Source organism: Penicillium psychrofluorescens (genome assembly GCF_964197705.1).
Source record: "Penicillium psychrofluorescens genome assembly, chromosome: 5".
Classification (NCBI taxonomy): domain Eukaryota; kingdom Fungi; phylum Ascomycota; class Eurotiomycetes; order Eurotiales; family Aspergillaceae; genus Penicillium; species Penicillium psychrofluorescens.
The window spans coordinates 2,669,400-2,685,283 of record NC_133443.1 but is presented as its reverse complement, the minus strand read 5'-3'; the positions used below and the strand labels follow the sequence as shown (position 1 = coordinate 2,685,283).

General features: G+C 47.5%; 4 protein-coding genes across 4 annotated transcripts; 3 read left to right on the top strand and 1 right to left on the bottom strand.

The window, feature by feature from the left end:
* Positions 1–2,030: 2,030 nt before the first annotated feature.
* Positions 2,031–3,200, top strand: PFLUO_LOCUS8282 (uncharacterized protein; the record flags this gene model as incomplete). Its single annotated transcript, XM_073786003.1, has 1 exon — positions 2,031–3,200. One exon carries the CDS (start codon positions 2,031–2,033, stop codon positions 3,198–3,200), a length of 1,170 nt encoding a protein of 389 aa, XP_073642301.1.
* A 431-nt stretch (positions 3,201–3,631) lies between these two features.
* Positions 3,632–4,879, bottom strand: PFLUO_LOCUS8281 (uncharacterized protein; the record flags this gene model as incomplete). Its single annotated transcript, XM_073786002.1, has 1 exon — positions 3,632–4,879. The coding sequence occupies one exon, from the start codon at positions 4,877–4,879 to the stop codon at positions 3,632–3,634; it is 1,248 nt and encodes a 415-aa protein (XP_073642300.1).
* A 4,650-nt stretch (positions 4,880–9,529) lies between these two features.
* PFLUO_LOCUS8280 (uncharacterized protein) lies at positions 9,530–10,106 on the top strand (the record flags this gene model as incomplete). The annotated part of the gene is made up of 3 exons (XM_073786001.1): positions 9,530–9,677; positions 9,737–9,967; positions 10,024–10,106. 3 exons carry the CDS (start codon positions 9,530–9,532, stop codon positions 10,104–10,106), a joined length of 462 nt encoding a protein of 153 aa, XP_073642299.1.
* Positions 10,107–13,014: 2,908 nt separating this feature from the next.
* Positions 13,015–14,270, top strand: PFLUO_LOCUS8279 (uncharacterized protein; the record flags this gene model as incomplete). Its single annotated transcript, XM_073785998.1, has 3 exons — positions 13,015–13,197; positions 13,248–13,460; positions 13,512–14,270. The coding sequence occupies 3 exons, from the start codon at positions 13,015–13,017 to the stop codon at positions 14,268–14,270; spliced, it is 1,155 nt and encodes a 384-aa protein (XP_073642298.1).
* Between the last annotated feature and the right edge of the window lie 1,614 nt (positions 14,271–15,884).

The window sequence follows — 15,884 nt, the reverse complement described above, 5'->3', positions numbered from 1 at the left end:
CACCTGCGCCATTCAAACGCCCCGAAAGAAGTTTTTCAGCAGCCCATCCATTCCCATGAGCATCTTCCATATTAAGATGCGCACTCAGATCAAGCCATACAAAGAATCCTGCATTCCTAGTGTCATGATTTGAGATCAGATTACTGAGTCCTTAATAGCACAATATTGGCACAGCTCTCATACCCTTCATTGTAAAAGCGAATGCCCGCCTGGTTAAGGAGATCTTCTGCCAGCAAGCGATTCTCGAGAAGGAGCCTTTGAGAAGTGCGTAGCAATTTTTCGACAAATTCTTGGTTATCAAGGATTTTTGTTGCCAGATCCATAGAGAACTGAGAAGGCCAGGAAAATCGGCTGGAGATGTGTTTTTCAGTTGGCTGGTAGCCCAAGAAAATTAGATTGATTGTGTTGATACTCACCAAATAGCTCGTATCGATTTAGTAAATTCCGGGTTTTGCGATACTACACAGCCTAGTCGCAATCCACATGCACCGAAGTCCTGATTCTTGGGTATTAGTCCGATTATTCTTCCTAGATATACCGCGGCCGCCTAGCTTCACCTTTGACATTCCATAAAGAATATGAACTTGTGCTGGATCGATGATATCGGTAAGATCAATCGAGCGGACGGAGATGAATCTTTCCGACGGACGGTCACATCGATTGTAGACCGAAAGAGCATATATTTCGTCGCTGATTAGATGAATCCCTTTAGAGGAACAAAGACGAAGGAGCATAATCAAAGTCTCCCGGGGATAACAGCGTCCAAGCGGATTGTGCGGGTTACATATGACCAACGCTTTGATACTTCTTCCCCGCGATTTCGCAGCTTCGAATCCGGCATCTAGAGCAGCGATACAGTCAGGCGAGAATTGATCCGTGTCTCCAACAGATACATATTCTAGATGAACCCTTTGAAACAAAATAGTTAACGTAAAGTCCACACATCGCCAGATCCCTTCTCACCTAGTCCTCGTGCTAAGATCTCGGTTAAAAGCCCCATATACGGGACCAACCAGCATGATGTCATCGTCTGGGTCACAAAGTACAAAGGCACAGGCTTCATTCAGACTTGTAACCCCAGCAGCGAAAGTAATTTCCTCAGCATCAATCGCCCGGGCTGGCCTAAAATGAGTGTTTAGGTGTTTCGCCATCGCTGATCGCAGCTGTAGAGTTCCTGTGGTGCCTTCACCGTAGGAACAGCATTTCTTTTCAAAAATCTTTCCATTGTCATCCATAGGTATCATAAACAGATTTCTGCTTTCAGGAGCCGTACCTGTCTATTAATGTAATCAGCCAGATCATCGTGTATCAGCCACTGACTTGCTCATCAGCGATCTGCTCTGCCAAACGAGATATCCCGGTAATCAACTTACGTTCTCGGCATTTGCAAAGCTCACAATGCCATTAGGATTATTGGAGGGGTTGTAGACGTCTTGTTTCCCATGGGCGTAGTCGAGCTTCGCCCAGGTTGATCCCCTCGTTGATAACATACCAAGCAGTGGCTCTGTTGCGCTTTCACTGGGTATATGAGTTGAACCGAGAAGAAGTTGGGAGGGAAGCTTGGGAGTTAAAAGGGGATCAAGCGACGTTGGAGGTGGTAGCGGGGAGAGGCTATTTACAGCCCCACCTAAGCATGCACCAGCGTCTCGTTAGATTGTACAGTAGGTAGACGCATGCAATTCGCACCGAAAACCAAGAATTCCATATCACAAATTTAGCTGTCGACATCACATCCTTTTTCCGTAGATATGACATCGGTGTCTGAAATCTGAATCCTGAAGACGGACCCGCGTGCCATCGTACTGGTCTAGTTGACCGGATCTACGGCTCCACTAGGTGGATTCCCGGCGCTAGTGCCTCACCACTTCAAGGTTGCTTCTTCTGGCATGCTTTGCGAGGAGCTATTCTGGGTTCGCCCCCATTCCTTTCCCTCTGATAAAAGCCAGTAAAGCTCAGCATACTTGGGCGATTTTTTGCCTGGCATCTCAAAACATTAACTTCTCACGCAAGACGCAAGACTGGTCAGTGACATGGCGCGCTCTTTTGCAGATGACGATGCAATACCCAACGACTGGCGGACTCGACAGCCAGGGTCTGCCATATGGATCATCGTCGCTATCTTTCGAAGCTTTTTGGAGGCCTTCTTCTATAGTATCTACTACATTCCGAGCTCTTTGCGCCAGAGTCCAACGTGGACCTATCGTCAGGCCTGCATGACACGGCTCTTTGAGAGAGTCTTTCATATTATAACTGAAATCGGTTTCACGCAATCTTTGAGCTTGGAACCGGAAAAACTTGGTGATCGATGGGTGACCATCGACCCAGCGCCAGCATCTGCGTATTGCGGTGACTTCACGAGTGACACTATCAAGCCAGAGACGGTCGGCGGCACCTGGTATCCGAAGCTACCATTAAAGCAGTCGCTACTAGAAGAACAAGGCCTAGTAGTTTTGGCCTTCCATTCCGGCTCGCTCCTGTGGCTGACTGGACGGCCCGAGGATTCGGAACCCACGGCAACCCTACTGAACAACAGCCTGGGCAACAACACTTGCTCGTTTTGGCTGCAGTACCGTCTCGCCGGTGGCAATAACCCAACACCGTATCCTGGGGCCATGCAAGACGCGTTGACAGCATACATCTACCTCACCAAAGAAATGGGAATCTCCCCATCGCGCATCGTCCTCGCAGGCGACTCCACAGGCTCGACTATTGCAGTGGCACTTCTGCGCTATCTTGCCTCCATAAAGGAGGTGCAAGGCCATGAACTCGCCGTACTTCCACCTCCGAAGGCATGTCTTCTGTTTTCGCCCTCGGTAGAGTACTGCTTCGAAGGTGATCCTGAGGCCGTCAGTGCAAATAGGAATATCAAGACCGATTACGTCGAGCCGCGTATGATGGCATGGGGTGCAAGGGCTATTGCCCCCCCTGGGATCGTGCGACTGGATGATCCGTATATCTCTCCAGCTCTGCATCCATTTGCAACCCCGGTTCCAATTTTCGTTCAGGCGGGAGGCGCGGAGGTTCTCTCTGACAGTATTCGTGGATTTGCCAACGCGATGAGAGCTGTCCCGGGCAATTCAGTCGAACATTTCGAAGTTCCAGATGTGCCGCATGATGTTTATGTTGCGGGTACTCTACTTGGGTGGCCGAAGGAGCAGGAAGAGATTCATGAGGCTGCGGCGAGATTTGTTCTACAATAGTCTATCCCTATTCTCACATATCCCATGCGATACCAGGACAGGAGGAACTGGGCTGCGACCCAAGCCACTAGGGCACAGGATTGGTTCTTGCAAGGACGGTGCTGATTGCGATATACGAGAGAGTGACGGTTTCCTTTCCCGGAGGCTGTGCATTTCAGCAAACGTGGTATTATAAAGGCCCTGCTAATACGTCGCATACACATATTAATACCTTTGTCGGCCTACATTTTTGAACCCATATTATACCAAAAAGTACCCTCCAGACTTTAGGCGGCCATGTTGTGTTGCGATATGAGGTTTCACTAAATGAAAGAAAAGCTTCAACGTCGGAATAGATTTCTCTATTATCTATACAATGTTCAAGCGGATTGGCTTAACTTGAACGTGATAGTACAACAATGAGAGGTCGTCACACCGCCAGGAACCGCTCTCTAGGTCATATTCTTCACAATGGTGTGACTCAGCTGAACTTGGTAGATCTTGGTAAATGCGAAAATAATGATCTTGTATCCTGCCAAAGCAAAATTCTGCAAAGGCATTTTATTGGAATCGACGACTTGTTCTCCTTGAATCGCCAGCGCATTTATCATCCCGAGGACTTTGCCAGTCGGGCTGCGAACCACAATTCCATCTTGCTCACCTGTCCAGATACGGCCAGCGTCATCAAGGTGTAAACCATCAGGGATTCCGCGTTGCGCGATACCTAATAAGCGCTTGTTGTGAGGGAAACCGTCTTCACTGAGGTCGAAGACATAGATTGAGGAGCTGTCGCTACCGTAGTAGAGCTCCATCGAAGACACCTCCTGGAACCCACTGCCTGGGATCAGTTGGCTTGGCGTGTCCGTGATATAGAGCTTGGTGCTGTCTTTGTTTACTCGGATTCCATTGGGAACGAGGATATCTGTGCGATCGATGACGGGGAGTACGGTCTTCTCTGCGGGATCCCAGCGCCAGACGGCATCGGGGATAGTGGGATATTTGCCGTTGTTGAAATAGTAGCTTAAGGGATCGTCTGTGAAAAAAAGCCATGATTTGTCTTGTCTTTTAGCCCAGGTCAAGTCGTTTGGCCCGTTGAACCTCAGTCCGAAATAGCTATCCACAACCACCTGCGCCTCATGAGTGACTGGATCGACTTCGTAAATAGCCGGAGGAATAGACATATTGCCGGTTCCAGCAATGTAAACTTTCCCATTGAAGTATCCTCCACCATTCGGATTGACAATTGAAATCCCATTTGACGAGACGTCTAATGGCTTGACGGTGTGCTTGTTCAAGTCCAGGATGTAGGTGTAGCTGACGTTGCCTACACCGGCTGAGGACATCCACACCTGGTTATGATCCCAAACCCAAATACCCATTTCATCTGACACTGGGTTACCGTCGGAACTATTGTAGATAAGTTCGAGGGTAGCGTCGGCGGCGAAGAGATTGGCAAATTCGTCGTCGTATGCGATGAAGGGCTTCACCATTTGGAACCTAGCCTGTCGGGCTGTACCTTTGAAGAGGCCATCTGTTTGGAGGAAAGATTGAGAAGAATTGCCATTGAAGTCGACAGGCAGCTTGTAGAGCGAGCTTGGCTCCAAAAATAGGATGTTTTGGTTCTCCAGGCCAGCTGCCAAAGCACTGGCCGCCAGGAATGAAAAGGCAAAAGGCTGCAGTCTTCGTGCCAGACAGTGCATGTTGACAATATTATGTGTCATCTGGGTTACAGAAGTAATTGGGGTGGAAAAGGTCTCTCCAGGGAGGTACGATGTCTTATATAACGTCAGTGTACTATAGTGAGTGCGCCCGAAGAGGTTACGCTTTCGGGGTTAGCGCGCTACGCTCTTTAACCAACCAAAAATGCTACATTCTGCGCTCCACTCAGCCTGCTGCTCAGCTAGAACCAAGGTTAGCTTGCATCTAAAATTGATCACTTCCCAGAGCGTCTGCTTAATCCGTGGATCGCCGGAGCTTGTTCAGACCCAGACATGCTTATACAGTTTCGTGTGGTATACTATGAAGCTGAGCGTCTACCAATTTGGTAACCACTACGACAGCTGGTATTACGAGAACCATTTCATCGCTTTCCGGCCCATGTGCTTTGTAATGAGTACAGCAGCCAGTTCGACAATCCTCCAAAGCGCACAATGAAAGATCATTGCCATGGCCTGTGCCTCTTACAGGTACGCCTTATTAGCCGACTGTACAGCCTCCTTCTCACCCTCAGTTACTTCATCCGTGATCAAGATCCCCAGGCTTCCTGCCCAAGCCCATAGCACGCTGAGCCTGAAGGTGCAATGACGACCAGTCCCGCAAGCCCCGACACAATACCTGGGAAAGTAGCGTCCAGCGGAGGTTGCAGGATCTTCGGGTCGAGGAACAGCCACAGGATTGTGCACGCCGTGCTGTGGACGAACATCTCACGCACGGGCAGCGAGCCCTCGCCCGGTTCCATCTCAGACATGCACAACCAGCCCTAAGAAAAGTGCAGCGTCGAGCAATCTTGCAATCGGTCGGCCTTCTGGCACGTCAATACTAGGTTGCTCGTGTCGCCGAATATATCCAGATGCTCCTCTCTGAGTATCCTCTTGCTAGTCTCCTCAGGGTATGACTCCAACTGGAGGTTGAATCTTGCGAGGTCATGGTCTACAACGCTTTCCCTCAGGTTATACAGGGCAATTCAGGGTCAATGGCTAGCACTGAATCGGCAAAAGCGATCACGGTTCCTTGTATTTGTCGTGGGGCGTGGTAATGATATCGCTTATCCTTCTTACTTGTATGTAGCCGACTGACCCGATACATCATGATGGCAGCAGCGGGATCCATCCCTTGGTAGCAGGGCTCAGTTCGTGCGAGATAAACCAGAGACTGACTATGTAGATGGTTCTAAATTGAAGGCACGCTCAAACAGGCCTGTCAAGTAGTCATCGAATTCACAGTACTTCACAAATTTAACGATCAACGGAGACAGTGAATAAACGAGGGCAAGGTTTGTGCTGCTAGAATCCTCTGGGCACAGAGGTGATCAGTTGCTAAAATGCTACGTTCGACCTTTCGAATTCGACGAATAGTATTATAGCACGGATTTCTAGGTACGTTTGTAGAAAGGACCCTATAGCTCTAGTATAGGTTCTGGCGTACGAGATGAAAGACATATCTAAGGGAATTGATAGGGACACCCCCGTTTTTGTTAAGGGCACCCCTAATTATGTAATTTGTGAGATTACATAATTAAATAATGTCATGTGATCTGTTTTAGGATTACCATAACAACTCATTGAGCAAGGTAAACAAAAAATAAAAGAGCTACGGAAATAGCTCCTTTGCCTCCTTATACAAATACGTTGATAAGGACGATGGGTCTGACTTCCGCATATCGGATTATTAGAGAGCGATCAAGCCGTTAGCGAATTGGCCTAAGCGAGGGCCGCGAATCAAGGGCGAATCAGTGTCCTCTACTCTTAGAGCCACTGTTTTTTTTTTTTTTTTTACTAATGCCTAAGAAACAGAAGCGGAATCAAGGTCTAAAGAGACGAAGTAGAGCCTAGCTAGAAGCGGAAGAAGGCACCCCCAAAGTGCAGTACATGTGGCGGCAAACACGAAGGTCATATAAATAACAGAGATGAAATTCAGAATGAAATTCAGATACAGATCACATGATTATTTTAATTATGTAATGAAAGTAATTACATAATTAGGGGTGCCCCTAACAAAAACGGGGGTGTCCCTATCAATTCCCATATCTAAAATCAGATTAGGTAAAGACTTTAGGCTAACTAGTACGAGGGTGAGATAGGACATCTGCGCGTTATTAGAATCGATCGCGTATATAGTAGATTGTACTACGAGAAACGCCTAAATCAGACGCGATTTTAGTAGGCGACTGCCCTAGTTCAAGCGCATACAAAATTTCAGAGCGCATTAGGCCACAAAATTCAGCATTTGGCCTTCGATTTCCACTTATTTCAGTCCCAAACCGACGCATGGTTGTTGAGTAAATTAGAAAACAAAAGGGTGGACGCGTCGTATACGCGCTAAAATTGGGGCGGTGTCGCTAGACTAATCGTATAGATTGTATCGTGATTAGGCGCCCACTGTCCTATTTATAGGGTTTCCCCTTTAGGAGACCACATCTAGTCAATACACTCATTCTTGATTTGTTCCTTCCCATTCGTAATCTCCTTTCTTCTGGTTTTGCTGTGTCTCCACCCTTCCCATTGAGTTTTCCCCGCCGACAAGGCGATCAGCTTACATCATAAGAGACGGCTCATAACCGTTTCGAAGCTCTTGTGATAGTAGTAACCTTTGCAGATCTGTATCTATAATCTAACAGATTCCGAAGGCAACCAGGCCACTGATTTGACTTAAGCAATTATCTCGTTAGTGATGTAGTGCATGGGCCGTCTTGCATGCAGACCACTAAGACAGCCTTGTGGGGGCTGGGGTTCGCGGCTGAACAAGAAACCAGAATGAAGGCTTAGCTCAAAGCGGCGCCGTTGATCGGACAAGTATCGACATGGAATAGTCTGAAAAACATGTGGAATCACCGAGATTCTTCGCCCCCAGGGTCAGCGCAACGGTATTGAGCGCTCAATCGCAACAATTAGGCTCCTGCTTGGCCCGTTTCTCATAATCTAGATTGCAGAGACTATCCAAGAATCTAGAAAGTTTTGTGTTATACGGGGTTTTGCGACTGACGATAGGTCCAATCATTCTGTCACTTGGCTAGTGGGGGCTGCGGCTGGTGGCCTGAAACGCCAGCGCTGGATTGCCGGGTTCCAGATCGTAAAGGATCCATTTTTAGCGCCAAATAGACTATTGGAACTAACAAATACATATATAGTTGATATGTATTGTCGTAAATTGTGGCCGAAGGGATATTCTTCTTCGGCCAGTACTATCCCAATCAATATCAGCTGGTTCTCCGTGAAACAAAATGGGTGGGCTCCCATTATGGAGAAGCCCATTGGTAGGCAACTCACTGACAGTCCTGGAGGCTCGCTTTGGAAGGCTAACTAGTTCTCAGTCAAAGGCTAGCGACCGACGGGGCGAAGCAGTCGACGGGGTTGCTGATGTGACAACGCAAGACGAGACGCTCTTTGATAACCCGCAGTTCGAGCATTATGAAGAAACATCCAATATCCAACTGTTCTTTGATCTCTTCTTCGTCGCGAACCTAACCTCTTTTACCAATGCCCATGAAATTAATAGCTCACAAAGTCTGTCCCCAAGCACACCCCTCTTTGACTAGGTTGTTATTGTCATGTAGCTAACTCCAGCCCCCTCTCCCTCATAGAATTAGCTTCCTACATCGGATTCTTTTGCATTTTGTGGTTTACTTGGGCCCAAGTCACCTTGTACGATGTTAGGTTTGCTATAGATAGCATCCTCGAACGCATCGCCCATGCGTGCCATTTCGGGGTCATGGTCGGGCTCGCGATTATCGGTCCACACTTTCTAGAATCTAACGGATGGGGACCTTTGTAGCAGCTATCGCTTATCCTAATGTCTAGCCGCGTGGTTCTTTTCTGTCAATATGGGTCTACTCTGTTCTTTACATGGAGGTATCGCGCCACTCGCATGCCTTTAATAGCTGTGATGCTATCCCTTCTCGTTGCCGCAGCCATCTATCTCGGCGCATCTTTTGCCTTTTACCGACGTACGGCTTACGACGCTTATATAGCATGGTATGTGGTCGCTGTGATAGAGGTTAGCGTGAACCTAGCCCTTGCAGCCTAATGGCGGGCTATGTCGTTTGAGAAGACACATCTCGTTGAGAGGCTGAGCTGTCTGACACTGATCATTGTACGTTCTATTATTTTCATACCTAGAAATAGAAGCTGACTAGAAAAAGCTCGGCGAAGGAATCATCGGCCTTACGAAGACAATCGTCAAAATTGAGACCTACGACCTCAAGTTCACCGCTGCTGACATTAGCTCCATCATATCGGCAGTACTAATCATTGTAGAAGCCTCGACCCCTATTTTTGGAAGCATAGTATCAATACTAACATGTGAGATAGTATTTTGTTTACCAATTATATTTCGATAATATTCGTATGGAGCCTTTTGGTTCCGTCCGCCAGCAGGTGTGGTCGATACTACACTTCCCTTTCCATCTGGTCCTCGCTCTCATGATGGAAGGGACAAACCAAATTTTATTGTGCTCTCACGCCATGAAAGATCTTGACAAGATAGTAGATGAGATTATAAACACGTCGAATATTGTCGCCACACTGAATCAAACAGTTCATGTCGTCTTCGAGAGATTTCCCTCGACAATGCAAAAAATCAACGAGGTCGACGAATCCTTAAATGCAATCTTGCATCCCACTGCAAATCACACAATGGTGGTAGAAGAAGCCCAAAACGTGTATTATGAGGTTCTCAAAGCACTCATCGCAGGTTTCGGCTGGGAGCCACCGGAGAAAACAGCCGGCGAGACCTTTTATGAATGGCTGGATGGAATTGTATCAATTTTCGACCTCACTTTCGGTAAGTTCAGCTTCCATTGACCTCCCAATCCTCCAGTACTAATTGATATTTGCCACTAGGATACTTCTGCGTCTGCGTCGGCCTGGTCTGTTTGATAGTGGGAGTTCTCACACTACTCTCGCACAGATATCGCGCCGGCTATTCCCGTTTGCGGTATATCAGTATCGGCGCCAACATCCTCGTCGGGCTAGGTATAAGTCTACTCAGCACCATGGTTTTGACCGACGCAGCAGAGGACCTGGGCATGACGTCTTGGGCACTTTCGGGACTCACATTGATATTGCTTGCCTGTAAGCCATTCGTGCGCTCACCTGGATTCTTCAATATGAGGCTAACATGATTCTAGTGGTCGTGTTGCAACACTTGTCTGGTGGGCCTCTGGATCCTGAATCTGGGGAGTGTCCGGAGCCTGAATCGAAGTATGATTAGACTAGCTTACTCTGCTCGCGGCGTAACTTTGGGGACAATCAACAATATTGTCCGAGGATCCTCAATATAGTATATACTTTTAAGTTTTAAAGATTCAGCTTTATTATTATGCACTGAATATCATACGGGACATCGAGATGTGCTCTCAAACCGTGATTCACATGTAATGATACGAAGCTAATCGAAACCCCTCTCCTTATACTGCCGAGCTGCATAATGTAGATATCGCGAAGCGGCAATGCGCCGAAGTGCCTTTCCATATCGAAGGAAGACAGCGAAGACCATCAGAATACCAATTGCAATCACCAGAATAGTTATGAAAGTATTTTCGAGACCGACCTTCGCGACCCATGGCGTGAGCGCGAAGATGAACGCAGTGCTGAAAGTATTGCGCGTCAGCGTAACGCCCACTAGTGCGTCTCCAACTATCTGCATTGGTGTGAGAATAAGCCCTGAAAGCATGGTGGGATCAGCATGAACTTACATCTTTATATGAGTCTGTCAGGTAGGTGATCGTGAGAGTGTTGATGGGGGTGACTCCGATATTATATAATGCCAGCCCGACCGCAATAACAGGCCATGGCCGGTGGTCACTGAGTCCGATAGCAAATAAAAGTGCGCCTGCCACGACAAATGGCAAGAAGGGAATCATACACCATAGACGCATCTCGGGTTCAAAAATTCCGTTCCGTCGACGAGAGAGAAATACAATCCACCAATCGCTCAGTGGGCCGACAATGAGGGCACCGATAGTGACGCCGATCATTCTCGGTAGGCTCATGAGGCCAACTTCATAAGGAGAGAAGTTATAGGGAGGACCTGGTAGGTAAGCCGACATGGTTGTTGACATGACATCTCCTAGTGCCACCAAGATGCCATAAACAAGTGCCGTCCAAGTGATGGCGGGAATTGTCATTAAAATAATGAGAGGTTGATACATATGTCGATAGAAGGAATCATTCGCGGCACCAGGTGACGCAGTAGTGGTTGTTAAGGCGATTCTTTGCCAATATGTCTTCATGGGGATATTGGAGTTGATCGTGAGAGCAGTGATGTTGTCAGACGGAGTTTTATTTGCCGTTTCAATTGGGAATAGATCTGTGGCTCCTTGTTCCGCATACAATCGCCTCATTTCGGCGGACGACTTGCCCTCAACCTTCTCCGATTCGTCTTTCTTGGTGTCTTGGTCTTGAGGGTTGCAGACAATCGACTGATTTTCGTTCGTGCCATTTAGTGGCACATCTGTAGTCGTGAGGGAAAGCGGCGGGCAAAACTTTGTCTCTTCGTATCCGAAGCCGACAACAAAAAAGGCCACACCAAAGATGATAGCATTCAACCACCATATCCATCTCCAACCGAGGCCACTGGCAACAAAACCGGCGACCAGAATACCCATGTAACTGGAGAGAAGCCACGACCAGACATAGAGGGCATTCATTCTTCCTCGTTGGTGCACGAAAAAAAGATCCGCAATGGTCATTTGAACAATAGCCTCCGCAAGACTTCCGAAGAAACATTGTATAACATTGACTGCCATTAGGTCTCCCACAGTTTGCATCTTAGCGGACCAAATGGAGACAGCAAACTGAACCACTGTGCTGAATAGATACAATGGTCGACGGCCAAACTTGAGAGCAAAGGGTATCAGGATGACGGAGCCGACTGCTAAAGCAGCACAGCCAGCAGCATAACTGTCATTCAATATCTCGCCGGTGAAACCGAGTTCTGTCTCCATGGGACCCCATGTTGGCGTACTGGCGTTAATAAACTCGGCAACCATAGCAACATAAAAACAGACTAATCCCATGTTCAAATATTTGCGCCACGAGGTCCAGTTGAGGGGATCATTAGGATCATCTGAGGGTCGTGGTTGCAAAATGATAGCTTTTCGATCGGACGCAGTTACATCCGCAAGGCATAATGTACCAGGAGGCCACATGCTATTGCTGCCAGTACTACTATTCGGAAGGTTCAAAGACATAGTGAAATGAGGATAACAGCTGAGGGCAGACTAGATGAGTTCTAGAGTCTGGAAGGTAGATGTATGTTTGCCGGAATCAAAAGCTGGGCATTCTGATACTATAAGAAGCCGGCTTGCAGGTAGTGGCCACGAGTCATATAGGCCAGAGAGCATATCTTTCTGTAGAAGACAGAATTTGCATTAATATTTGTCGAGGTTTTATCACGTACAACCATTACCAGAGTACATAGGTGGAGCAGTACAAATAACTGTAATTGGTGGGAAGTCCCGATTTACCCCGCTGGAGAAGGGGTGGAGGGTTCAACATGCGAGCTAAGATGGCTGTGGAGCGGAAAAGATAAACCATCTTTTTCTAATTGGTGGAAAGTCCCGGCAGTCGTAGTTAAGAAGAACGAGTGCGACGAATAAAGCGAAGTGCGCTGAGGGACTACCACATCTGTTCGACCTGTCTGTACGTAGTAAGATGTCATTTTCCTGACAAGACGCTTATCCGGACAAGGAGAAGGAGGTTTGTCCGTTGCTTGACTCAGGATGCCAAAGCGCTAAAGGCGATATGTTCCATGACGAGACGAGGGAAGGGGGGGGGGGGGGGGGGGGGCCGGTCGTACGGCAGTTCCGAGTCACCTATAAATGTATTCCGTAGCCCCCAAAAGTTTTACCTATCGGATCCACATTGGTGTACTCTTTCATTTTTGAACCCGATAACCGACAGAATGGGACAGGATGCATTCAAAAATTTTGGCTTTCCGAAAAGAGCCAACTATTCCGTTTCTCACTGGCTACAATCGGTGCAGGGCGATCCTCTTCTGGATCATCGAACAACAACAGGGTTGCCTTCGTCTGCAGATATCGTGATCATCGGGTCCGGCGTGAGTATCTTCTGATGTCGCAGGAATTGTCTGATGGGTTGCTAAGGACTGAAGATAGATGTCTGGGACATTGATCGCCAAACATGTTGTGGAAACCTGGCCTGAGAAGGAAGTGGTAGTTGTTGAGGCCCGTCAATTCTGCTCCGGCGCTACTGGTCGAAATGCTGGCCATTGCAAGCCTGACCAGTGGCGAGGATTTATAGACTATGAAAAACAATTTGGCACTCAGCAGGCCTTGAAGGTATAAAGTTACTTGCCTATGTTTCCATCTACGCTAACGTAAATTTACAGATTTTACAAAACGAGCAACAGACATGGTCTGAAATGGTACATTACATAACGGAAAACAAGGTCGACTGCGAACATTGGAGTGGTAACACCATGGATGTTCCAATTACTCCAGAGGCCGCGGAAAAGGCAAAGAAGACCTTTGAGCGGTACAAGGAAGCGGGCGGTAAAGTTGACCGTATTAAGGTTACACTCGAGCCGAAAAAGGCAGCAGAGGTTCGTAAAAACAATACCTATTTTTGATTGACATAATTGACAGCATATCAGATATCACAAATAAAAGGCGCACAAGCATGTTATGAATGGCCTGTTTCAACGCTACACCCATGGAAACTTGCGGCGCATGTTATGCGAGGCAATATCAAGAGAGGCGTGAACCTCCAAACAAACACTACAGTCACCAATGTCATCTGCTCTAAGAGAAGTCAAGACAAATGGATCGTTGAAACCGAACGTGGCGATATTGAGTGCTCAGAAGTTGTCCATGCATCTAATGCTTATATTTCTGCGCTCGAACCGTCTCTGCGTGGTCTGATCACCCCATGCCCTCACATGTGCAACAAAGTTATGCCACCCAAGACTGGTAAAGAGTTTTCAGGCTTTAAGGGCTCTTATGGTGTTCTACTTGGCCAGGACGACCTGATTACTGTCAATCCTCGTCTTAATGGAGACGGCGCGGTTCTTTTCGGCGGCAGCAACAAAGGTCAAGATGATCTTATAAAGTGGCTAGAGAAAAACCCGCATCAGTACATTGACGATGGTTTGACTGGATTTGACTCGGTCACCAAGGCTGTCCACGAATTTGCAACAGGAGAATTGAAAGGGTGGTCAACTGATGCGATGAAGCAAGAAGAGGCTTACAAACATGCCTGGAGTGGCATTCTTGGACTGGTAAGTGCTACGCTTGATGTGAAAATACCCAAATGTGGGCTGATATTAGATCAGAGCGAAGACGGAGTGCCTTTCGTCGGGCAGTTACCTGGACTTCCGGGCCAGTGGATTTGTGCGGGGCACCACGGACAGTGAGTTCATACATGCCTCCTACACAGCAGAGAACTTGTCGTTTGAGCTTTGCTAATACTATATCTCTATAATTTATCAGTGGCATGGCACGTATCTTCACCGCAGCACCCGGCTTGGTCAAGTTGATGAGTGGAAGTTCTTGGGCAGACACGCAGCTGCCTGAGGTATTCCAAATGACCGCAGTAAGGGCTGAACGGCTGAAAAAGCGCTTGAGATTATTATCTCCAGTTCAGGCTCGCATCTAAGTCTCCAAGTGCAGATAATTGGAATATGTGGTATGGCAAGTTCGACGTTGGTATCAGCATTGTAACGAGTTCTCCGCATCAGGAATGTATTTTCTTTTTGAAGATGTCACGCATCCACACAGAATCCAGTTGATATATGGTTGAGGATATCACGTCCAGATGGGTGCAAAGTGGCATTGCTGCGGTTTGATAAGGCCTGGACTTGTTATAAATGGAATCGCCGCTTTCAGGCCATTGCTGTCGGGGAATAGGATTTAGACGCTCCCCCTTCCCGAAACCATACAAATTTTAAGGCATTTTTCATGTGCTAGAATTCCATATAAAGTGGATATCTGCGCGAAATAATTCCTGTCAAAAGGCTCCGAATGGCCATCGATTTTGGTGGTTTACTTCGGTGATACGCGCGATTGTGTGTACTGAGCGGCGAACAGTGAGCAGCGGAAAAGGTATCTGCAGATTTTCTTGATATAGTCATAATGTATATCGTAGGAAACATCTCATATAACTTTTGCAGACACCCGCCCCCAAGTCAGGCCCTCATTTCCATGACAAGATGAACTTTCTCATCGGGGTGGTGCCCCGCTCGCTTACCATTTACGTTACAAATTTCCAAGAATGATAAGAAGATATCGCGCCAAGCAATCTCATATTTTATAACGTAGGAGAATAAAGCGTATCACTAGTAAATCTACTTTAGTAGTAGTCAATAGTGACAATGATGAGATCGATGGTTCTCTGTTTAAATATCATGTCTGCATTTATAACAGAGAAGCTGGAAAACTCTACTTAGTTAGATCCGCCCACATGGAGGCACAGTTTCCGGAATTCACTAAGTATTTAGTGGGAGGATCAGGAGAGTCAGTGTCAGGATGCAGCAGTTGGACGACTAGTGAATTACCCAGTGGATAATTACTGGCACGCTTTGTTTTCCAGAATCTGCCTCTTCAACACCATCGCGCGGCATGCGGCATGCGGGGGTCTCTGATAATTTGTAATCCATGTGAGGTGGCTACCGACAGCCAGATGGCGATTATCGTCCTGATTATGGTTCCAGCGCAACAAGAAGGATTTTCTCCTGGCAAATTGATGAGCCAATGAGTGGATTTTACTCCGTGAATCTTGTCAGCGATAAGCTCGAAATTTATCGGGAAAGGAGCTTCCGTATCACCTCTCGCAATTCCCACCTGGCCACACCGGCCTTCTACCCGAAAAGACCGCAAACCCCGCCAAATTGAGGCCTGTTAAAAGGGTTTCACGCTACTCGCCACACATGTTTCAACATGCGGGACACAAGAAGAGACCGTCTTCCCGTGGCACTCCACGGGTACCATCGGGAAGCAGGACACTGCTCGCGTGTGCGAAATGCAAAGAA